The sequence below is a fragment of the Protomyctophum bolini genome (assembly GCF_963924005.1).
Source record: "Protomyctophum bolini genome assembly, chromosome: 10".
Taxonomy (NCBI): Eukaryota; Metazoa; Chordata; class Actinopteri; order Myctophiformes; family Myctophidae; genus Protomyctophum; species Protomyctophum bolini.
In genome coordinates, this window is record NC_137871.1 from 34322999 (window position 1) to 34348839 (window position 25841).

Genomic DNA, 25841 nt, shown 5'->3' on the forward strand with positions numbered 1-25841 from the left:
TCCAGTGATGTTGCCAATGCTAGGCTTTAATAATGGCAGGGCCAGAAGGCTCAGAGATTAGATTGAGCCAGCCACAGCAGACAGAGAAAGCTCTACTATAATCCCAACTAGAGCATGACACTTTCCCCTCCGAGCAACAATCAGATTGTAGTACAGAGATTCTCAAACTTTTTACCTAAAGACCCAAAAGAGAAAGAGAAAAGTGGGGGAGAGGGTGGGAGAGCAGAGAGCGAGCAAACAGGACACTTCCTTGACAGCCTTGAGTTAAGGAATAAACATTGGAGAGATGGGGGGAGAGAGGGGGGCATAGTAGAGGAGAGAAGAGACAAACGGAGGTGAGGACCAAAGGTTGGGCCAGAACCCAGTCAGTGGAAGACAGGGGTGATTAGTGCTTGATTAGCTGGCTGGCTGGCTGGCTGGCCTCAGGCGAACCTCGCTGAGTCGCCACGCAACACACAGACACCACAATAACAGACTGTACTCTACGCTGTACCATCTGTGCTATGCCTGACTGACCTCCAATCCACTCATAGGGCATGCACTCCTACAGGGAGAAATATGAATTATTTAATTGCGTGGTTTATGCTTCGTTTTGAACGTGCAACTCCATTATTTCTTCTGCAGCGCGTCACAAGAGTTTGTAGATCTGCTATTTTCAAAGAATTGTGCGAATTTAAAGTGAACCTTTTTAACTCAAATCTTTGCTTCTGGGGGTCCCTGGGACAAAGTATTTTGAGATGGGGGTCCGCGGCCAAATACATAGGCCTACAATTTTGAGGGTCCTTGATATGAAAAGGTTTTGAGCACCACTACTATACAGTAGCAACATATGTTTTTCCAGAAAACTGTTGGGTTAGGGAAATCTTTCTACCTTTTCTTCCATGGCTCTTGTTTATTCAGCTATTACCTATTTGTCACAGATACATTCCACAGCTAAATATATTCTGTCAAGATGCTGTGATTCTGATCCTCGCCTTTAAAATGACTTATTTCTGATGTTTGTACATACACAAGTCTATACTAGTCTATGTATGCTAGTATATAAGTGAAAGGGGAATCTGGCTGTGTGATTTTGTGGCATTTTGTTCGTGGGAGGGTGAGAGTGATTCACATGAAGTGTAAGTAAATTACTTGTAACGTAGCTTGACATATGGATGTCATTCTATACGGGCGGCTGTGCCCCGGTCCAGAAGATATGGGACAACACATACGTTTCTAAGTAACTCTGCGCTTACACTGCTGGGCTAAGCGGAGCTGAGCAAATGGCCGGCCGGCCGGCAGACATCTAATGGTCAGCACAATTACTGTTTCATCAGCTGCCAGCGCTTTCAAGTGCCACACATATGCGCACACACAAATGCGGGCAGGCGTGCGTACACACACACACACACACACACACACACACACACACACACACACACACACGCTGCCAGGGGAGAAGCCAACCCCCTGGGAACTTAGTTAGACAGCTGAATGAAGACATCACTACATCAGCTGTCTGGCAGTCACATTGTGCTGAGAGCAGAGGAGAGGAGACAGAGAATGAGGCAGCACTGCTAATAGGCCGGGCTCAGAGAATCCCAGTTATAATGAAGAATAGGGGTGCAACAGTTAAACTAATTGATTTGATCAATTATTAAAGGCATACTATGTAACGTTGTTCTGTGTTTACGCTACATAACAAAATAATACATATATTCTCCACTGGAATAGATTTACCTGTTTTGGTAGACGGGATGTTTTCGGGTTACCAAAACAAACCAAAAGACCAAAATGTATATTTATTTAGACTAGAGTGGTGCCCGTTGGGCATTGGCCTACTTGAAACGATGGAAGTTGGACATGCATGACCCACCCATGGAGTTATTTGTCAGGCATGCCCAAATATGGAGTCTATGCAGATGTCATCATTGTGATGTCAGAACAGGCCATTTTCATGGAGATCTAGGGGTGATCAATGGTCGCAGCCCTAATTTGAGTCAGTAAGGAAAAAGATGCTCAGAATGGTATTGGCCCGGTTTCCCAAAGGACACCTCTTACACCATGGTGTACACCATGGTGTACACCATGGTGTACACCATGGTGTAAGAAGTGGTGTTGCACATGCTCATTGCACATGCTCAGTTGCTCCTCTAGGCCGCACACAAAAGCCTGTGAACATAGACATTCCGTGCATAGATGTGCCACGAAATGTTAGGCCTCAGGCCTGGTATGGTAGGTCTACCATTCTGAAATTTAATTTAATAATATTTGGACTGCTGGACAGCTGACAGTGGGCTCTCTTTACTCTTAAAAAACATAATAATAATTAAAAAAATATATATTAAAAATAATTAAAAAAATTATGTAAAGGTCATTACACACTGGCGAATTGGCGACGCAATATATTTGTGCTGTGTACATACATCTACTGATGCCTAGTCTGGACACATGAGGCCTACCATACCATTGCGTGGCACATCTATGCACGGAATGTCTATGTTCACAGGCTTCTGTGTGTGGCCTAGAGGAGCAACTGAGCATGTGCAACACCACTTCTTACACCATGGTGTAAGAGGTGTCCTTTGGGAAACCGGGCCATTATCTGTTAGCCAGAGATCTCACTTCATTCAAAGCATGCCTCCCTCTGACAGATTGAAGGAAGGAAGGAGGAGGCCGGAATGAGATAACAAACACCTCTCCTCTCACTCCTGAAGATGCATTTTTGCGCGGTGATGATAACCTGGAACAAGGATCTGTCATGTTGAGCTCCCAACGTCGCTGATGACAGTGAGCGTTTGCAGCAGTCAAACTCAACACCCTCAGCCAGCAGTGGTGGAAAGTAACTAAGTACATTTACTCAAGTACTGTACTTTACTTAGATTGTATTTATTATATTTTTTTTACACATTTGAAAACGTGTGAAATGGGACTCTCTGCATAATGTGTATAGGCTACTTTTACTTTTAGTACTTTAAGTGCATTTTGACGTATGGAATACCTTTGTACTTTTACTCAAGTACATTTTGAATACCCGTACTTGTACTTGTAAGAGACTATTTCTACAATAGGGTATATTATTGATGCTTTTACTTAAGTAAAACAAGTATGTCTAGTCTACTTAAGGACACATGTAGCAGTGCTGGCTCTACTTAAAGGGGCATTCCACGCATTTTCAACATTTTACTATGTCTCATCTGTCCGAGAGGATATGATGTAGAATTTCAGAATGTATTGAAAGGATTGAAAAGACCCTACTTGTACCTTAAAGGAGTATAAACAACAGTATATGAAGATCATGACACTGACCTCATCAAACCCTAGCCATACATGGAGAAGACTAGATCATCACCTACAGTAGATCTGCATATATATGGAGCCGAAAATGAATGACCGGCCCTCATCAAACCCTGTACACTCAAGACACTGCCCCCGCTGCCACCCTTATAGGTCTCCATATATGGAGCTGACCTGTTCTGACATTTTATATGTTGACCTGACCTCATCAAACCCTGTACACTCCAGACATGCTCCATATATGGCCAGTACAGTATTCATTCCATAATATATATGTTGATCTGACCCCCCATGCCAAAGCAACAGCGCTCGCCCCTCAGGGCGTATTACTGGTGTATATATACTGAGAGAGCTAAGCACACAAAAAACATGACATTCTAATAAGAAGATTAATTTTACTCGACAACCGTGACATCTGAGTATCTTTGATAAAGTAGAGCGCATGGTGTCACAAGCATATCTCCATGTCTAATCACAGCTCAAGACTGATTAAGTATAGCTTTAAGACACTGTACAGATACCGGGGTGTGTGTCAAACATGAAACATTACATCAATCAGTGCAGTGTACAATATGACAATCATGTGCCAGTTCACCGCTATTTTTAGCCAGGGGTGGGCAACCATTTTGGGGCATAAGATCACTTAGCCGTTTTCCAAGGCTGGTGTGATCACCCAGTGCAAGACAGTGAAAACTGCCATTGCTTTTACTATGTCTTGATAAAGGCTGCTAATTAGAACAATAGGAGCATAAATTAGGCTAATTTAATAATAAAACCTAATAAAAAAAGAATCATTGCTTTAATATGGATAATAAAGGTAAATTAAATCTTGGACTATCTGAAGCCAAAAGTTGTATGCACATCAAACAATGTCAATAGTGGTTATTAATAGATTGTATCAAACGGGGGTTCGTGGCTTAATGCATAATTGCATATCAGAACAGGCATCCTTGAAATTAAAAACTTTCAGAAATACGGTCTTCTGGAAAAAGTACTCAAATGTTTTAAAGTAAACGTATCAATACCGCAAATCCGCAATGTGGAAATACTGCTTCTTGTTTCCTAGTGAAACAAGTCAAGTGTTGATAACACGTGGGAATGATTTGGAATGGACGGTTGCCTGTGTGTGATAAAGAGCCCCCCTGTCAAACACAACTAGGTGGGTGGGGGTCCCCTCACGTCACACCCCAAGAAACGCCAGGTCAAAGGTCACCTTTGACCCCTGGTCTCCACGACAACAGCCTGACAGTCTGAAAGACTGTTATTGCCTCTCCCCCCCACCCATGCACCCACCCCTACACACATACACACACACACACACACACACACACACACACACACACACACACACACACACACACACACTCTCACTCCCTTTTGTCTCAAAGCTCCTGGGTATCAAAAGAGACAGGGGTGTGAGCAGCTCCAACCCAAACATTTACAACAGGCTAAACACATTTCAACACACCGCAGTGGGAGAGAGACAGAGAGACATATTATAGGACGGGACCACAATGGAAACAAGCCCTTTAAGACATGTTTGTGTTATCCCTTTAGCATCACTGTATAATTGTATCACTGTAGGCTACTATTTTGCAAACAGTTCATAATTCAATACATTTCTACTTCAATCAATCTAAGACAGCCAGCCAGACAGCCAGACAGACAGACAGACAGACATGGAGGGGGCAGGGGGCTACCGTCCACTTGTGTCCAGACTCCAGAGACCACCAAAGTTGACAGGATTGTGTAAAACAAATCATGTTGTTGAAGATCTCTCTCTTTCTCTCTCTCTCTCTCTCTCTCTCGCGCACACACGCACGCACACACACACACACACACACACACACACACACACACACACACCTGAAAGCCTTTCCCTTCAGGAATGCAAATCAAACATTTGATTTACAATGGCATTATAACAATGCAATAACCTATTAACCTATACTCGTTAGTAGCCTAATAAGCAAGTGATGCAGAAAGGACCGACTATACTGTACCTGATAGATTATTATTATTTCGCAGACCCAACTAGATTCTACAATGAATGATGATGGGGGTTCCAGAAATATAATAATCCGATCCGATCTACTTTATGGAAAGTTTTCCAACATGGGACATGCTCATGCGATGCCATGCAAGTAGCCATGCATCATGATCAAATATCACAATCCGGCTGCAATGCTGCGCATCGCAAAAAACAGTAGAAAACGGACGCTGCTCACCATATTGTGCATGGTAGATAGTAGATGCCTCAACCGACTTTCTGTATCGAATCGATGCTGTGGCCGGCTGGTGTTGTTGGCTAGATAGCAGCAGCAGGTTGGCTTCAAACTCAAGGCTTGGATTGGAAGATTATTTACTTCCAAATTCAGCAGCGCCAGCGGCCAGTGCTTCTGGCAACTATACGCGGTCACTGCCGGTCAGCTGGTCCGACGCAGAGCGAGGAGCGGAGACACAAATTGACTGTGCTGCTGCATGCTTGTTTCCCTCTCGGAGGTTTGAAGACTCTCTATGTGGTGACTGGTCGGACCCGGGAGGCTGCGGGGAGGGGAGGCACACGTCCCATGTGCTTCTTGTCCCATGTTTAGGGGGGGGTGAAGAAAAAAATGGGGGTTTGAAGGTGTTATGTCGCCATCTAGCGTCGGAACAGTTCATTTCCAAATAAGTTGCTGCTTGGTGTCCCATGTTTCAGAATGTATTATTTGTATAACAAACATGTTTAAATTACTCCTAAACATTTTGCCAAACATCACACACTCTCCTATCCTCCTGGTGGATATTCACCTGAGGAGGAGGATTCTAAAAACGACTTATACATCCTAAAGCCTTGTTTATACTTTATACTCAACGGTCCTATGCTGGAAAATAGCAGATATGCAAACTCACAGCACGTCTCATTCAAGACACTGAACTTGCAGATCTGCCATTTTTGCCATCCAAATGCATTATATGGTTAAATGGGCCCTAAGAGATGCAGAAAGTAACTAGAAAAAGTTGATAGTGGTCGGCGCGTCTATCATGCTGTATATTGACTGGCTGTTTGATTGCAAAATGTTTTGTGGTGTCTGCGCCCGCACTCTTCACAGTGAATGCCCTGCGTTCTACAATTACGCGCGACATGCCTGCCTACCAGACATACAAAACACCTGCGTTGTTTCCTCTTAGTTCAACAGTCAGTTCAGTACAGTTCTTGGATTTGTGATTACCATTACAGAATATGCATTTTGAATCATCTCTGAAACTCGCAGCATGGAATGCAGCTGTCGACGCAGCGCCGCCGCTGTAGGTTTTCCTTTTTGTTATTTTCTCCCAGTTGCGCTCTGAGCGCTCTCTTTGGGGGGGTCATGCGTTCCTTGCGTAAGATTGGCCGTTCTCTCACGGCCAGAATGGAATTTCCAGAACAATGGAGGGGGGTGAGCCATTCATTAGCCGTGCATAATTTTCATTTGACCAACAACAGCTGGTTCTAAATGTTCTCCTTTGACAAACAACATTGATTCTAAATGTTCTAATATGAGAAATACATGAAAAAACATGAAATAAATGTACCCACTTGCCCTGCTGTGCTACGAAACCTGATGTATAGATATGTGCAGGTTAACAGACTCTGAGAACAGCATAATTTCATCACTTTCAAAGTAACCTGCTATATCTGTCAGACTATCATATAAGCTGTGGAGCCACTTCTAGCCTGTATGTACAAAGATAAGTCCCCCCTGTTTGTTTGTTTGTTTGTTTGTTTATAGTTTGTTTACTTTATGTGTTCCGGCTATGGACCCCCCTGTGAGCGTCTTGAATAAAGTTTGAATTGAATTTAATTGAAAAAATTGTCACACTTTTATTAAAGGACAATACTGACACCTAGAGGAATGATTCAGCAACTTGTTGGTAATTTAAATAAATGTCATGGTTAGAACAGTAGGCCTATTATTTACTGAAAATATATCGATCCGGTCAGGGTACTAACGTATAATTTGTTTTTCTCTGTCAGAATGTCTCTATCAGAACTCTCTATCAGAATGTCTATATCAGAAGGTCTCCATCAGAATGTCTATCAGAACTCTCTCATAACTCTCTATCAGAATGTCTCTATCATAACTCTCTATCAGAATGTCTCTATCAGAATGTATAACTCTATCAGAATGTCTCTATCAGAATGTATAACTCTCTATCAGAATGTCTCTATCAGAACTCTCTATCATAACTCTCTATGAGAATGTCTCTATATCAGAATGTCTCTATCATAACTCTCTATCAGAATGTCTCTATCATAACTCTCTATCAGAATGTCTCTATCATAACTCTCTATCAGAATGTCTCTATCAGAATGTATAACTCTCTATCATAACTCTCTATATCAGAATGTCTCTATATCAGAATCAGAATATATCTATCATAACTCTCTATCAGAATGTCTCAGTGACAGCAATCAGGTAAATAAACCAACTTGCAGGATTGCAGTGTCCTGTCAATGCCGGTTGTTGTTGTGTTGTTGTTGTTGTTGTGTGTGTGTGTGTGTGTGTGTGTGTGTGTGTGTGTGTGTGTGTGTGTGTGTGTGTGTGTGTGTGTGTGTGTGTGTGTGCGCGCTGTACTACCTAAATAACTCAATAATAAAATAAATTCCTTCCCAATGTTTCGCACCCCTGGGGTCAAGTTCAAGCTACGCCCATGCATGAGTATAGGCCTATATGATTAAACTTTGAATGTTTTATATTTTTTATAATTGTTTTAAAATGTTATAGTATAGTGATATAATTAAATAAGTTAGCCAGTCGTAAGTTAAGTCTCATTCAATCATAGTTATATTATATCGCATTGATTATTTGTAACTTAATTGCCCACCCCGCAAAATGCTTATTTGTTCCCCAATACAACAATAAACCTAAACCTATAATAATAACCCAATGGTAAGTGATAGAACCTAGGGGGGCCATTAAAATTAGGAGTCTTATTGACATTTTTTCTTGGGTTTTAAATCCTTTTAGAAGTAGAAGACCTTGAAGAAATTTTAATATTTCAAATTTTATTTTGAAAATACCAAATCATCGAGGTTGACTGACTCTTATTTTGACGAGGCCATGTGATATCTGTTCTTCTCACCGTTCCGTTTCCGTTTGTCTACACAGTGGCTTTTTAACGTTGTCAGCTCGAGTCTGTTTGTTGGACTTTAATCGCCTTTGTGCTAAAGTTAGTGTTTTATTCTCCACGGTGACGTTTAAACATGGCAGAGGCCATCCAGAAGAAACTGCAGGCGGAGTTAGAGAAATATAAACAGATGCAGAAAGGTAAATGCTAGCGTGGCTAACTGGGCTAGCATGATTGCAGCATGTTGGGTTGGGAATGTAATATTCTTTAAATTGTCAGCCAGCCACAAATGCTTTCATACATTCTTTTCACGTGTACGTACTTTGGTAATTTGTCTATATTGTATTCGCAGGGTCGTTACAATATATTCCTGATGTCTCAAGTGATACAAACAACATTTCTGTCTATTAACATTTTCTTAGATGTCAGTAAGAGCATGTCAGCCAGACAGAAGCTAGAGGCCCAGTTGACAGAGAATAACATAGTCAAAGAGGTAAGTGTTGAATATGTTATTATGGCCAACAAATATGTGCATTCATGGATTTCACACAACCTTTCTATTGGGGTAAATAGGCTAAAGTTATCCTCAGAATAGGAATGCTCGGGTTCAAGTGCTATCTTATCTCACAAAGATTTGGCTCCCCCCCTGTAGTAAGAAACTGAGGACTGCCCCTAGGGGTCCAGGAGTTGGACCCCCTGTAGCCCCACAAGCAGAACCCAAATGCTACTGAAGTTTCTGACATTTTGTAGACTCAGATAGCATTGGGTCCCATTCCAGCTCCACCCTGCCACCGGGTACGCACGCACACATAAATACACGTAAACACGTTCGGATAAATCAATCTGCGCACTTAGACGCCTTTCTTTTTCATGTGAGGGCTTCTGAATGTGTGAACTAAGTACCTATACATACCTCTGCGAATATCTCCTGTGTCGCGGAAGCCGTTAAGTATTTTTAATCTATGTTTGATTAAAAATGTCACTTTGATTCTTCTCTTCCTACCTTGTTTATTGACACCTCATTGTACCGCCTATCTGGCTAGCTAGTGGCGCTATAGCTATGACGGAGCAGATCAGAGGCAGGGACGTAGCTGGCACAAGCCAACCGCACATCGGGAGGCGGTACAATAAACGGTAAATAAACAAGAAGAATCAAAGCGACATTTTTAATCAAACATTGGTATGTATAGGTACTTATAGTTCACACATTCAGAATAACGCAAACAAAAAAAAGACGTCAAACGGCGCAGACACGATGTTACCGAGAATGTTTATGTCCGCGTTCCAACATTCCCATACGAAAATATAGATACGAACAGGGACCCTACATGAAGCGAAATCCAAATTTCATAAAAGCTTTATGGAGGGTTCCGAGAGGGGCTAGACCCCCTGTTGAAATGAAGACCCCTGCTTATAAATGCAATTCCCTCACACACACCCATTCATTAAACATAAAAGTCCTATCTGATTGTAATGGTATTAAACGACGACAAATTCTCTAATATTGCACCTGTACGACAATCGGACATATTTTTCTCTGTCAAGTCTGTTTCAAAGTAAAGTTTTTTTTAACAGTTTGCAGAATTACAGTACATTTCAAGCACAATAATCAATAACTCTAATCAATACATTTTGAGCGGTGCCTCTGCTCCAATATGCAGCTATGTGCTGCGTACCCTCCATTGACAGCCAATTGATCAAAGTTACATTTCCGATCTGCTTGTATTAAATAAAGGACGTTAAACTAGCCAACATTGCAGCTGTAAGGCAAGCTTGAATGATCCTCTTTCAACCTGCAAAGCGTTGTTTTAATCCAAATCAATCGTAGACATGTTATGAGCTACTTTCGGTCAAGATATTCTGTGCAGGTGATTATTTTTCTAATGGCCCCTACACACACTGCACGATATTTCCTCCGATTATGATGTCGGGGAGCTTTTTTGGTGCTCGCCCATAAAACCCCCGATCTGACGCAAGATCAGGCTTTGATTGCAGAGGTTTTGCTCGTATGTGAAAGGCTTGCGAGAAGATCCAGCGGCGATAACGGCACGCGCCGCCGATGCCTTCCCGAGCGTTTCTGAATATCTAGCAGGTTTGATATTCTCGCCGACTGGTCATCATACATACAGTATGAACGGACATTGCCACGGCACCCAGAGAAGGTCAGCCAATGAGAGAACAGAACAGCTGTGCTCACAGACAGAAAGTGTCTATCTGTATCGATAGATGATAAATAATATTTAACCTTTATTTTGTGGGTAATTCCAGGTGTAATACATATTGGTATAGTAGCCTAATGTTGAAGAATGTTGATAAAACCTTGGAGTCTACGCTGCAGCGCAAACATTTGAGTGTGTGTGTGTTTGTGTGTGTGTGTGTGTGTTTGTGTGTACGTACGTATGTATGAAAGACTAGGATCCTGAGTCCTGACTCCTGTCTAGCTCTATTTCTCTGTGTGTGACTGTGTGTGTGTGTGTGTGTGTGGGAGTGTGAGGGAGAGAGAGACTTATCGGTCTTGCGCATGTATCACGGGATCCTACACCTACGTGAGACGTCATGAATTGGAATAAAAAACAGATGTAGCCTATAATCCCTATATGTATCGGGTCTGGATCACATCTTGGTACCTTTGCAGTGTGTGATCCCATTCTGGTCGGGAACCCATTTTGGTGTGTTACCCACTCAGATCAGGAACCCATATTTGGGTTCTGTACAGTATTCAAAAATGTAAACATTTTGATTCTGCTATATAAATATTTGTAGTTTTTCAGAAACCTTAGGTCAGGATTTAGAGGCGTTTTTAGAATTGGCCTCAGGCCTAAATGGGTTAAAAACCGTCTTGTCCCAACCCAACCCTTTGGTGTGGTTTGGGCTTTACCGCCTCCTGCATTATGTGCAAATTCGAAGCAGGTGGTACGCAGGGCCATTCAGTGACTTTGACATGCAATTCCAAACTCCAACAAAATAATTACCTGCGCAGAAAGTAGCTCATAACACGGTTACGGTGGATTTTATGAAACAAACACTTTGCACATTGAAAGAGGATCATTCAAGCTTTCCCTACAGCTGCAATGTTGAGTTTAACGTCGTTCAATCAGATCGGAAATTTCTATTTGATAAATGGAGGGTATTGCAACTCAAGATTCAACCCAATATAAAAAAAATTAGGGTTACTTGCAATTTGCAGCTAGTGATATTTCTAAACCCAGCAGGACATTGAGTGATTTACAAGAACTTCCAAACTCTAAGGGCCGATTCATATTCCTATTTTAGAGCCGAATAAAAGTTGCTTCGGCGCTGTAGAGCCTACAATTTGAGGTCATTTGAGGTTCGGGGGGGGGCGGGTACCGTCCTAAAGTCGGCTCTTCGGTGCTACTGAAAATTTCTGACGAGCCGAAATCATTTCGGCACTACAGCGCCGAAACAGCGGTAAAATAGGAGTATGAATCGGCCCTAACACATGGAAAAATAATCAATGCATGGAATTTAATGTTAAAGTGTTTTAACCTTTTTAAACTTTGAGATTTGCTTCAAATGTAAAGTGCATTTTGAATAAAATATATTATTATTAAGGACCCCTATTTGATACCATTTCTATCTCTGTGACCCTAAGGGTCCATTTGGTTCCTAACTATCAGTCATTAATCCTGGAACAGCCTCATGGACCCCTGTGCCACCAATCCAATAAAGAATCAAGCCATTATACAAAACGTGACTTTGGCATGTCTTCTATGTGTTTTCAGGAGCTGGACCTGCTGGACAGTCAGAACACAGTTTATAAACTTATTGGGCCCGTTCTGGTGAAACAAGATGCTGATGAAGCCAAAGCTACTGTTGCTAAGAGGCTAGAATATATTAACGGAGAGATGTGAGTTTCTTTTAAAAGCCTAATGAATTGACAACAATGCTTGTAGTTATTATGGTTGGGTGGAAAAATGAAATTGGCTTTAATCTATTTAAACACATGAACGCTACTATCCCAGATTCCCAATTCTAGGGTGAGCAGCGAAAACAGCCAATTTAGATTCGGTCTAGATTTGGGGGGGGGGGGGGGGGGTGGGCAGCAGACCTTGTATAGAGCCTTGGACAACCCCGGTCAACAAAGTATGTAGTGTTTAAAGCAGGGGTGCCCACACTTTTTGACTTGAGAGCTATACTTTAAATGACCAGCTCAGCAAGATCTACCCACCGAAAAACATATACCATTGCTGAAAATAGTTGAAATATGTACGAGGGGGCTTTGGAATAGCAGAGCTGGCATTACACATGAGACAAATGCACGTGGAATGGGAAATAGAGCGGGGGAAATTGAATGGGTAGAGTTTTTTTGTATTTCATTTGTAATGCTACTGACGTCTTTTGTGCACAGCAACACTCTTGAAAACAAAATATTGCATTGTGGGTTTGATCTGACATGCCCTTTTTATGTCAATCAATTATGTCACCTTATTTCAAGTGGCAGATGCCAAAAATAGGTTTTTAATATTTAAATTAAATATTATTTAGGCCCATGTCATGTGATCTACCTGCACAACCTTTGTGATCTACTGGTAGATCACGATCTACCTTTTGTGCACCCGTGGTTTAAAGGCTGCTGCTCGGGTGCAGTACTTAGTTTAGACAGTTTTTGGTTTAGACTAGTCATTGGTTAGACCAGTCATTAGTCCTACAACTACAACCTATCTCAAACCCTCACCCTAAACCTAACCTCCCATGCGGCAGCACGCCTAAACCTAACCTTAACCCATGTCTAACCAATGACTAGTCTAAACTAAGTATGCACCCCGTGCTGCTCATGTTCAACTTTAAACAATGTTTAATGTTCCTTGCCCGTCTGGCCTCTCTAACAGCCACTGTACCCCTGAGACACTGCTGCCACACACCTCAAGAGTTTCAGGGGTACAGTGGCTGTTAGAGAGGCCAGACGGGAACCGTGAGGTTTCCAGTTCGATCCCGGGCTCACATGTCCTTGGCTTGGGCAAGACATTGAGCCCCACATTGCCTCCAATGAGTCGGCCCAGATTCCCATGCTCTGTGTGCCTAGCTGTTCAAAGTTTTCCCCTCTGCCTCTTTCTTGTCAATATGGTCACCAGGCACCTGGAGCCCTATTTTCGTCAGTGCTAAACCCCTTATCGCTAAACGTGAATAGTTCAACTAGCCGATCTACATCGACATGTTGTGAGCTTGTAGATTGGCTATTTTAACAATTCAAAAATGTTTTTCAAAATAGTAAAATAAGGAAAGAACTAAGTTAAGGGATAAGGAGTTTAGCATGGACGAAAATTGTGAAATTATTATTATGATGTGGAAATAAGAGAAAAGAAGAAAAGTCCCTCCATAAATGTCCCTTTTAGAGGCCCAGTTTAGCTACAAACGCAAGAAATGTGTTGAAAGTGAAGCTTGTCTTCATGGTAGGTACTATGGTTGTAAAGGTTTCTCTAATGTTCATGTTGTTTTTCGGTGGCGCTGCAGTCAGAGGTACGAGACCCTTCTGAAGGACATGGAGAAGAAATCAGAAGCCCATCGAGAAGTTCTCTCCAGTCTGCAGCAGGAGTACCAGAGAGCACAGGGCCGCACCCCGGGCAAAGTGTGACATCAGACATAGCTCTCACAAACATGCACGTTTGTATTACTATATACTTGTGAGCGCATCCGAATTTTAGGAAGGCATTGGACGTGGCGGAAAATAGCAGATCAGGTCTGCGCACACACACAGAAGATTCAGCTAAATTGTTAATCCCATTAATGTAGGATAACATAAGCCCAAATTTGCCACTTTTGCAGCAGTGCTTGTTGTTTCTGTTTTCTGTTAAATAAAATATAATTTCTTATTTAATACAAAATTCTTTCTTTCTTTTATATTTCTCCAACTAGTGTTGTAGTACAAGAGTCATTGACTCGTCTCGAGTCCACATTTTTATTTACAGTCTAGTCTCTGTCGCGCCCTTAATTTGACTTGGACTTGACTTGGTCTCGGAACAAGAGACTGGATTCTACCCCCACTGAGTCCACTAAAGTAATGAGTCACTATAATGCAATGAAATGCATGTATTATACCTACCGTATACTATGAGGTGCCCATTCATATTAACATTAAGAGAACTGTCTGGCGCTTATAGACTGCTGTCCTGTTAAGTAAAGCTGATGCGCCTGCCTGCTCTCGCAGTGTTTCTGAGAAATAATAATCTGGTCTCTGTCTAAACTCGGTCTCGCCTCCCATTGGTCTCAACTCGGTTTTTACTTTGGCTCGATTTAGGTAGACTCGACTACTACACTACTTCCAACTGATAACATTTTAATGTTCCGGGGGGGAGGGTGGGGGAGATACAATGGATGGATGGAACTGTAGTTCAGGTACTCAAAGGGGACCACAATTAGTTCTAGAGTCCCCAGCGAAATGTGTTAACATAGCATCATTAGCATCGCAATGAGTTTAACCACTTTAATATTTAGCCAGTTTAGCAAGTATAAAATGGGGTTAAAGTGATTTAGATGTGGAATTTTTACACAGCTTTTCTCTTATGGGGGTCCTTGGCACAAAATAGTTTCATGTGGGGTCCTTGAAATGAAAATGTTTAAGAACTACACTGATCTAAGTTGAGTAGCGGGCGTGACTTGCTACAAAGGTGTTAGGTTGGCTGTGGGTTGTTGTGAGTGATGGTCTGTAAAACCACCTATATGCCTGATAAGAACACAAGCTCAATTTAAGGCAAAACATTTATTATTGGTTTGTCATTTATGTATGTTGTGATTTGCAAAAACATTCAGACATTTCTGAAAACAATTGATGATAAACTAGTCAATGTATTGCAGCAGCCTAGTCTAACATGTACTCTCCCTGATGTGGTGATGCAATCATTCACATTAATATGGTGATGCATTTAACATTTCTATACTAGAATGCGTTCCAGAGAGTCACCATGAAAGTGAGACCATGGGGGAACTGGTAATAATAATAATAATAATAAAACTTTATTTGTATACCACCTTTCATGACATGAAATGCAGCTCAAAGTGCTTTACAGAAAAATGGAGGATAAAAGAAAAGCAAGGCAACAACATTAAAAACAAGCAGTAATGCAATACAGTGAGGACATGAATAACAAAAATAAAAGATCAATTAAAAGCAATGTTGTAGAAGTGGGTCTTGAGCTGAGCTTTAAAAATGTCTACAGAGGCTGCCTGAAGAAGGTGCAGTGGGAGCTTGTTCCATGCCGACGGCCCGTAGAAGCAAAAAGCTGCTTCCCCGTATTTTTTAGTTGCCATTTTTTTTGGCAAAGCGAGCAGGCCAGCAGTGGAAGACCTTAGGGGGCGGTTTGGGACATATTTAGGCAGGCAGTCATGTAGGTAGGAAGGTGCGAGACCATTGAGAGCTTTATAGACTGTAGGCCATGATTTTGCTTGTTAGAACTGAGAAGTGACCAATAAGTGGACCTTTATACTGTATCACTTTGTCACTTAACTCAGTTGTACAAATGGAATAAAACATTTGACACTCCATTTGGTTTCATTTGTCCACTCAGTTATACACCTGTAAGGGTAAATTTGATTCTATTTGTACAGTCAAAGTTACAGAACTGCTCAATGAACCCTGAAGGTCCCGGTACCCCATTTTGAGCAGCAATGTAGATGACGGAGGACACAGCCCTGAGGTGCACCGGTGCTGAGTGTGTCAGCGTGTTGGCCCAGTCTGACCTTTTTGAGGTCTGTTCGTCAGAAAGCATCATCCGCAGAAGGAGAGAGGTTTGTATTCCTAATGTCTGCATTTTATGAATCAGTTTGTATTATATGGGCCTTTGTTTGTAATCCTTGTTAATGAGGAAAAGCAACGGCTCTTGCTTTTGTAATGCTCCCAAGTATTTATTCACAATCGCAGCAGGCAGGACATTCAACGTTTCGAGCGGAATTGGTACCAATACCACTATTTGTTTTAGGAGGGCTGTGGGCAGTTCAGAAACCCGTCCACCAGTGACATCATCGTTAGGCAGGTATTTTTTTATTATTGTGAGAACGATGGCTTCCATTAACGCATTGCAACTTTTCAAGGAATAGGAAGCCTGCGGTTTATATTGGCTTGTATTCCCCATCGATGATGTCACTGGTGGACGGGTTTCTGAACTGCCCACAGCCCTCCCATGAGACACAGACAGAGTAGGCTATAGAAGAAAAAAAAATCATTTTACAGGGTGTCTACTGTCTTGGGTTATTGGCTGGCCAACAGCTCCACCCTGTGGGCGAGTCCTGTATATCTTATGGATGCACGCCGTGTCGCCGTCGTGACGTCATGTTTACGCGACGGACGGAGGTGAAGGAGCCTCTACAGCTCAAAACAATTTTTTATGTTTTCTGTGTCATTCATTACAATTACAGATTAATTATATTTCCGAGTCCAATATATCGTTATAGCTAAACTAAATACACTAAAGGGCTTATTTATTCGTATTTTATTGTCACCGTGACTGAGTGAGTATCATTGAATCGGTCTGACTGCTATGGCGTTGCTAAGCTAACTGTCATTCAATGAAGTCTTGATTGCATATGTTGCCTTGCAGGGTAGTATATAGCATGCATTTATTTAATTTGTATTTGTATTTACCAGTAGTTCCTGCTCAAATAGCACTGCTTGATATCTCAGTAGTCATTTTAGCAACTGACATAAACGTCCCTCTCAGTTGAAACACGAATAAAAATATAAAATGAATCCATCCATAACAGTAATTTAAAACCTGTATATGTTTCTAAAGTGGGATTAGCTGGAGGTGGTACAGTACACTGAATGAAATTAAGTTAATTTGTCACAATTCTGTTATTCTTTTTTGACTTGTGCACATGCTAATGGCTGAAGTCGGTAAAAGGCTCGCTGTTACGAAGGCTTTCACGTTCACCTAGAGCTCCATTATATGGAGACAACCTATACAGTAGTAGAAACCTCATATGGATATGTACGCCTGGCATCGTCATGGTGATATATATGTACTCAGTTGGCTGGCATTGTCATCATGACAGGCATCTAGTGAACCATATACTGTATAAGAAGAATCCGAAGAGGTTTAGGGGCTGGCAGCATTTGCTACGCTCCTCGTGAGAGACTCCATTGCCTCTTGTACGAGACAGGATATTTGACCAGGGACACCCATAAGAGAAGATGTTTACGGCTCTAGCAGTGATTCTCAGCCATTTTAATTTCATGGAAATTCTCATTTGGTTCTTTACGATCTATCGAGTATCTGAGGACCCCCTGGAACTCTCAAGGACCCCTAGGGGTCCCTGGACCCCACTTTGAGAATCAATCCACTAGAAAAGCAGGCAAAACTACTGTAATAATCACAGTTTTGACAGTAACTTGTTCTGTGTGTGTTGTTATTAACAGGCGAGGATGCTGTGTCATAGGGGATCTGTAGTAGTCAGGTTGACTCTCAGAAGAAGTTTCGGCTCTGCTGCTGCTGCGGCTCTCACCTCCAACCCGCTGACACTACTACAACCCCTCCAACCGAAACCCCTGGGCTGCGAACCTGTCGGCATCACAGCTGGATGCTGCATCAGCGCAGGGAAGATCTTCTCCAGTTTACGTCACGCAGACAAACAGAGATTCCATCTGTCCAGGCGCTTCTCCAGCAGCGGTGGTGGTGGAGGTGGAGGTGGAGGCGGAGGTGTGGGAGCCGGAGGCTGGTACGAGAGTTTAGCAGCCTCCACCCCTGTCCAGCTGACGGAGGAGTTGTTGGTTGGTGTTCAGCAGGCCAGCGGTCTGCCCTGGTGGCTCAGCATTGTCTGCTCCACCATGGCTCTCCGTAGCACCATCACCCTGCCGCTAGCAGCTTACCAAATGATCATCATCGCCAAGGTGTGTGCTCCAAAAAAATACATTTTGTAGTGCTGCACGATTCTTGCTCAAATATGAATTTTGATTTTCCTCCACAAGAATTGAGATCACGATTCTCATGTTTTCCATGAAAATATGTATTGTCTTTAGTCTGTAGTTGCTGAGTGAACATTACTACATTCAAAATGTTGCACTGCACCTGGAGCCTTAAACCTCTCTTAAAGTCTCTTGTAGCAAAGAAGAGTAACTCAAATGAATTGGACAGCCAACTAGTGCTGCACTATTGGTATCTGAATCTAGATCTCAATCTTTTTAGATTAATTGTGCAGCACTAATTACGTCAATATTGTCGCATTTTCCTCTAAACGTCCTCAGTCAAGCAACTATTGTAATGTATGGCAATATTTAATTTGACGTTGCTTGCTCAAATCAGACAAATAAAGGCGAAGCAGTCGGTCTGAGAGGTGATTTTGTATTTTACAATGAGTTGAAATGAAAATGGCATTATCAGAATGTCAATTTAAAAATGTTCATAGTGTTCATTAAATATACCGGTATTCATGTGTGTGAGAACTTGTATTACTCACAGAGGCATAATATACAATATTACAGTCATATTATTTCCAAGTGCAGTGAAATAATTAAGGCTTAGACGCTTAGGTAAGCAACCTGAACATTGTGAATCACTATAGTGTAGTGTAGATACTGGACACACCATGCAAATGTATACACAAAATTCTTTAGATCTGACCCAGCAGAATGAAACTGTCATACCAGTTTTGATCACAAGAGGGAAATGTTGTGCTTCAGAAACCTGAATACATATTATTTTTGTTTAAGACAAAATTATATGACATGCATTTTTTTTTATTCTACTCAGAACGTACTGTTTAGTGCGGTACTGATTGTTGCATCGTTGTGAGTCTAGCCTTAATGATGTATATCAGTGATGTATATCGGGCATCTTTAACCACCAACACAAAATGGCACGAATAATAATAATTATAATTCAAATATATTATTCAATAGTTTACTTGTCATTCTAATCATTACTAATACAACTACCATATATACTGTATAGGTTAACTACAGTTTGTGTTATATTATTCAGATTCCATGTGACTTGATTAGACTGATTCATATTTATACTGATTCCAATGTGGCACAGATCACGCTGGATTTGGCTGCCAGTGTGAAATCAGTCTGAACACACAGATCTGTGACGGATCCGATCTGGTCACTTGCAAATGCTGTGTGACAGGCCAAAAGATCAGATTTGAGAAATAAGTCAGAGTTGGCTGGATTTGACTGCAGTCTAAATGGGGCCTCAATAGTTCTGCTGTAATAAAAGTTTAAAATGCCTTTTAATTTATCATGGATTTATGGTTGACACCTGTGCATTTTGACTGGACTCACAACAACAAACAACAAAGTGCCATGGATTTCTCTTCTCTTTGCTCGTCTTTCAACAATGACTAGGAGAATCATTTGGTGAAATCAACTCCTCTCATCCAGCAGTGAATAGTGATAGTAGTACTGCACATATTTGTTGTTTGTTAATTTTCTATTCAAGGCCTCAGATGTCTCAGAAAATCTTGCAGAGGAAATCAAAACAATCTCTGCTCTCTCAATAACTAATGACATTCAGGTGGAGAGGCTACAGACGGAGATAGCTGAGCTAGCGAAAAGGCTACGGTTTGAGGTGTCAATGCGAGCCAGAGAGAGAAACTGGACAGATGCAAACTGCAGGTAAATAAACTAAATTACATGGATTCTTAATACAGTATGTGTGTGATTTGGTGGGGGGGGGGTCATAGCTGCTACTTCATATGAGTACTATTATCATCAACAGGTATCAATTTAAGAAGAATCTACGTCGTATCATATCAGAACTGTACGTCAGAGACAACTGTCACCCGTTTAAAGCATCCATGTTAATCTGGGTTCAAGTTCCTCTCTGGATCAGTGTCTCTCTGGCTCTACGGAACCTCAGTCTAAATACTGGTAAATACACACTCAAAGCACTCTTAGTATTACCGATGAAAGATCACAACAGTGCCAGAATAGAGACAACAGTTATGCAGAAGTAGATGGACGCCTGGATTGAGAGAGATAGTGTGATGTAAAAATTCTATTATGGTCATCTTTTGCTGTGTTCAATTTGCTTATGCAGACGGAAGCCTTTATTTAGTTTGTTCTTTCTTATCCTGTGTGCACGTAGTGGCCACAGCATTCCATTCTGTTCCATTGTGGCTCTGCAGCCATGGTTACGATTAAGAATATGCCTCATATGGTTGGAGAAGGATGTTGCGCTTCAACAATGGGATTCTCAGGCTGTGCAACAGTGACACTTGGTGGTGAACAAGCGCTATTTCCGTGCTCGGACACAGCCAGGGACACAGCCACACACAGCTGTCTATAGGAGTGGTTACACCACTCAAAAATATGGAAGAGGTAGCGCATCTGACATCTCAGGTCAAGGAGGACAAAATGATCACATTTCACTAGAAAAACGCATGCTTTGGCACCATGGAGCCTTCTTCAGAGCTCTGGGGATGGATCTGTGCCCAAGTGAAATCTGAGTATTTTGTTCTCCTTGACCTTAGATTTGAGATGTGCTACATTTTTGTAATAAGCCATATGTGGTGTTACGTTATTATGCTGGTGAAACCAGATGTTTGTGAAGAAAATAAATGTGAAGCCTCTCTATAAACAACTTGAACTTCCCAATGTACGACGTGTCTACTGAGACGCTCTTCCGTGATCTCCAAACCTTGCATACATTCAGCCTGTCACGGGGCAGCCCGAGACACATAGGCAATGATTTTAGGGACATTGCACACACTTGACTACACAGCTGCTTCCAATTCATCACCATCCAGCCGGTTTGGAAGTGTGGGTCAAGTTGTGTCATTGGATGTACTGTAAAATGTTCTACTCATGGTTTTATGATGTGGGTCCCCTCTCTAGTACCTTTGATTGGGAAGGTGCCAAGCAGAGGAGGAGGTAGCTCTGGTCCATAGCTCTAATGTGTTTCATTTAGAGCTATGTTACTCTCAACTTCCGCCGCTCGCATGAATGCAGAACAGCCTCTCCTCTTTAGCGTAAATAAAAAGAACGTTTTTGCTACTCACCAAAACAAAGGCGAGTTGTGTCATTAGAAAGCCTACTTTCCTTAGTGGACGCCAGAAAGGGATTTTTTCACCGGAGGAAAAATATTCTCTATGAGGCAATTCTCTGGGCAATATTGGTAGAGGGCAGCGGAGTAACTAAAAGTATTTTTTTCCCGGTGGAAACAAAATCCCCTTTTGGCCAAAAAGTACAGTTTATACGTGTGGTGGGGGGGCTCAGAGTGCGTCCACTAAGGAAAGTAGGCTTTCTAATGACACAACTCGCCTTTGTTTTGGTGAGTAGCAAAAAACGTTATTTTTATGCCTGGTGTTAGCTTATGGTGAGTTAATTGAATTGCCAGTTGCAGTGTTCTGTGTTTTGGGTATGTCTCACTCCCTATAAAAGGGAGCCTGCAGGTGATGAGAGTCAGTAAGACTTGGGTTGACGCATAGTAACAGCCTGATGGAGAGCTGCTGTGTCACCGTCAAGTGTGTTTATATTTTCTAGAACTGTTATTGTGGCCAGTCTTGTCTTTCCCCGAGGCTGCACTCTATTATAGACTGAACTGGACTGCTGGTCTTTGGGAGGTGAATAAAAAAAGAATAATAAAAAAACACCGGTACTATTAACTGTGTGCAGTGGAATTTCCATGACAACAGAGAGAGTAGTTACGCATCTGTTCTGTTGGTGTGCTTGCAGGTGTACATACAGAGCTGTCGACAGGAGGCTTTCTGTGGTTGACTAATCTGACACTTCCTGATCCCACCTGGATACTTCCTGTCTGCCTGGGTCTCTTCAACCTTTTTATAGTGGAGGTAAGAGAGGTTTTTTCCCACTGTAGTAGTCGAGCACTGACGGCAGCTATGAGTTCCATCCTGAAGTGAAATATTGTATTGATTTACGTTTATAAATGTTTTTCTTGTTTTCTTTCTTTTTTATTATGGCTAGGGATTTTTGAAACACACTGTAATCAAAATAGCAATGTACTGTATCACAAAATCGTGACAAAGAATAGTGATCTTATTGAATCATGGCCCAAGAATCGTGATAAAGGTGAACTGGTGTGTGTGTGTGGGGGGGGGGGGGGTATTGCTACAGTATATTAATGTCATTCTCTCTCCTAGGTATTTGTTCTTCAGAGGAAGGACATGTCCAGGTTTCAGAAGATTGTCACCAACATCTTCAGAGGAGCTTCCCTCATCATGATCCCTATAGCATCCACAGTGCCCTCGGTAAGTGGATGTGTGTGTTAAGCTAGCTACGCAGTGGGACTGACACACACACACACACACACACTGTTTATCAGCTTCACGTTGCGTCTCGCCCCATCAACAATGTGCCAACCAAAACGGTTTCCCTTATTCCATGCTCTTATTTATCCGATCTTCCAACTCTGATAAACTGATATACAGTACGGATAGAGCAATCAGGCACCCCCCCCACACACACACACACACACACACACACACACACACCCACCCACACACACACACACCACCAGACAGACAGACAGACAGGCTTTTGTATTTGACTTGGAACAGATTTTTGTTTTCATTATCAAATGAATGTTTACTTTGAATTCTTTAAGCTCTTTGTATTCTCTGACTTAACTCTCCTCTCATCTCCTCTCCTCCTGTCTGTTCCTCACCCCTCCGCTCCTCCTCTCCTCCTGTCTGTTCCTCACCCCTCCCCTCCTCCCCTTCTCCTGTCTGTTCCTCACCCCTCCCCTCCTCCTCTCCTCCTGTCTGTTCCTCACCCCTCCCCATCTCCTCTTCTCCTGTCTGTTCCTCACCCCTCCCCTCCTCCTCTCCTCCTGTCTGTTCCTCACCCCTCCCCTCCTCCTCTTCTCCTGTCTGTTCCTCACCCCTCTCCTCCTCCTCTCCTCCTGTCTGTTCCTCACCCCTCCCCTCCTCCTCTTCTCCTGTCTGTTCCTCACCCCTCCCCTCCTCCTCTCCTCCTGTCTGTTCCTCACCCCTCCCCTCCTCCTCTTCTCCAGTGTCTGTCTCTGTATTGGTTAAGTTCTAGTGTTGTAGGTTTGAGCCACAACCTACTCCTTCGCTCTCCTCGTGTCCACAAACTCTTAAAACTACAAACTCCTGGCTCCACCCACTCTGCCACACCCTACAGAGATCTGGCTGCAGCCTTCAGGACGAAGTACTTCAGTTAACGGACCAGATGGGGACACTTGCATGGACTCTTCTTTGGGTTTGAGTAATGGTCCCACCCGCCTCCTACTAGTAGTAGGGGATAAAGTACAGTTTCAGACCGTGACGGAGGGTTGCCGTCTCAAGTGAGCCACGAGAGACACCACAGAGCGGGCTAAAGCGCACGTCGAACGTTGCGAGAGTTTGCTTAGCCGACTCAGCCCTGTTCGAGTTGCGACCCGATAGACACAGTTTCCCCTACTGCAACTCAAAGTGGCTACTGGCCAATCACAGCACGTCCTTGCACATGTCCACTGGCCAATCGCAGGTCCTTACTCAAACCAGAAGAAGAATATGGTACAAACAAAACAACACTGTCAAGATTATCCTGTAGCAGGACACAAAACAATGGTTGATTGATTGAACACTTTATTGGCAGAAATGTAATCGGTACAGGGTACAGTCAAACACACGTCCAATGGGATCACGGAAAAAAGTCTTATTTCCATTCAGGTCCTGGGTATTCAATTCATAATCATGACATGAAAAATAACAAATCAAATCATCATACCAAAAATATGTACAGGTTGGGGAACACATAAGGCGTTATAAGGAGGTGGGGGTAGTCACTAGACTAAGGGGGGTAGGGGGGGTAATCATTTCCTCTCCCTTTGGCATGCTGAAAGGTGGATGTTCAGGCCTGTTTTAAGGGATGCTAGGGATTTGCATTTTTTGAGGGAGGGAGTCGGAGCATTCCACACTTGGGTGGCAGTGCTGTAGAAGGAGAATTGTACCAGATCGTTCTCGCTTCCTCTTGTATTGTATCACTCACTTTTTTGAGGTAGTTTGTCAGGTATGCGGGTACAGAGTAACCTGACGCTGACAGATCCAAGAAGCTTGCTACACACATTTGTTTCACAGCTTATTGGGATCTGGGATCTCGGGAGCCAATTCGATGACGGGGCTGTTCCTTTTTTTTTCAAGATACTTGGTAGATGATTGGATGGGACCGTCTGTCTATCACCGTGTGGGCGTGCAAACAACCAATCATATTGACGTGTCTACGTGACGTATGGTAGGTGCGACAGTAGTCCAGTATTTCACCAGAACAACTAGATCCCAGATCCCAATAAGCTGTGAAACAAATGTGTGTAGCAAGCTTCTTGGATCTGGCAGTGTCAGGTTACGGTGCGTCTAGTTCTCAAAAAAAGTATTTCTAGAGAGCGATAGTAGAGAGTGCACAGATTCCCCAAATGATTCCCCAAGACGGCACATATCCCGCCCTTAGCTCACGCTGATTGGTTCGAACCGGGAGTGGTTCGGTGTTAGCTCAACCCCCTGAGCGATCTCAGATGGATGCTGTCTTGGGGAACATGGTTACTCAATACCGCCCCCATCTGGCAGAGTCAGGTTAGGTACAGAGGGCATAGAGGGCAAAGCTGCATTTACAATTTTAAATGTCAGTCCCAATTTCAATTGCTTAACTCTGTTTTCTACCCGGAGCCACCCAGGGTATCAAAATGGGTTGCAAAAAGATGGGTCATGGGCCCCAGACCGAGGAGTAGTCGAATTAGTTTGTTTTGGGAGGTTTGTAGCTTGTGTTTGTAGCTTGTCTTTAGTGTCATAGGGATGTTTGAGAACCAAGAGGTGCAAGCATAGTCAAAGTAGGGTTCCAATGATTCACAATTTCACAAATGTTATTTATTTGTAAAATATAGTTAACACATTTGTATATAGCAATATAAAATATTGAAAGTTTGCAAGTTGTTGTGCACACGTCATCTGCATGCACATCAAGTATATGAAGTATACATCTGTGAATTGAGTTTGCTGTTCATATCAAAGGAATAATAGCTGATTAGCTGTAAATGGTTATGCATGTGATATGTTCATGGACGTTTAAAGCAAGTAAGCTTTTTTTGGTGGGTTCTTGTCGTGTATATTTATGTCCCCCCCCCCCCCCCCTCCCCATTTTCTCAATGTAGTCACTGCCAGGCCTTATTGCTGGAGGGTGTAGACAAGAAAATGCAACCCCATGATGCCAAGTTATTTTTTTTCACCCGACAGTGAGCTCAGTATCTGACAATGAGCTGACGTCCCACACACTTGTTTGTTGGAGCAGTGCTGCTGGGAATTGAAGAGGTGGTTTACCTTGATCCCATGCCCCTAGTTGTTGATTTATTTGTATTTTTAACAATACATTGAATGTTGGTTTTTATATTGTTTGCAACGAATGCCTGGATAGGATGCCCTGAGCACAAATTAGTGATTTGGTGTTTTCATACCTCGATATAACAGAGTTATATTGCATGTTGGTGCTACCTAAAGTTCTCGACTGCCATTTTAATCAGAAGATATTAAATTACCTCTGTGTGTCCCTTAGTAAGCAAATAAATTGC

The 25841-nt window shown here is 42.5% G+C and overlaps 3 protein-coding genes across 5 annotated transcripts in view; 2 read left to right on the forward strand and 1 right to left on the reverse strand.

The window, feature by feature from the left end:
• n4bp3 (NEDD4 binding protein 3) overlaps positions 1-5762 on the reverse strand; it is a 43466-nt gene extending 37704 nt beyond the window's left edge. For both annotated transcript variants that reach the window (XM_080773897.1, XM_080773895.1), the window contains exon 1: positions 5505-5762. The gene's annotated coding sequence lies outside the window, so the exon portion shown is untranslated. The remainder of the gene's footprint in view (positions 1-5504) is intronic.
• Positions 5763-8391: 2629 nt separating this feature from the next.
• On the forward strand, positions 8392-14656 carry pfdn6 (prefoldin subunit 6). Its single transcript, XM_080773812.1, has 4 exons — positions 8392-8567; positions 8790-8860; positions 12111-12235; positions 13840-14656. The coding sequence occupies exons 1-4, from the start codon at positions 8504-8506 to the stop codon at positions 13958-13960; spliced, it is 381 nt and encodes a 126-aa protein (XP_080629938.1). The 5' UTR covers positions 8392-8503; the 3' UTR covers positions 13961-14656.
• Positions 14657-16683: 2027 nt separating this feature from the next.
• On the forward strand, positions 16684-24042 carry LOC308322052 (cytochrome c oxidase assembly protein COX18, mitochondrial-like). 2 transcript variants are annotated; one of them, XM_080773241.1, is made up of 7 exons: positions 16684-16834; positions 17738-18208; positions 19836-19936; positions 20040-20191; positions 21998-22113; positions 22423-22530; positions 23295-24042. In XM_080773241.1, the coding sequence occupies exons 2-7, from the start codon at positions 17744-17746 to the stop codon at positions 23463-23465; spliced, it is 1113 nt and encodes a 370-aa protein (XP_080629367.1). In that variant the 5' UTR covers positions 16684-16834; positions 17738-17743; the 3' UTR covers positions 23466-24042. The 2 variants fall into 2 exon arrangements, with proteins under 2 accessions (XP_080629367.1, XP_080629366.1); XM_080773240.1 differs by having other exon boundaries at positions 16684-16830.
• Positions 24043-25841: the final 1799 nt, after the last annotated feature.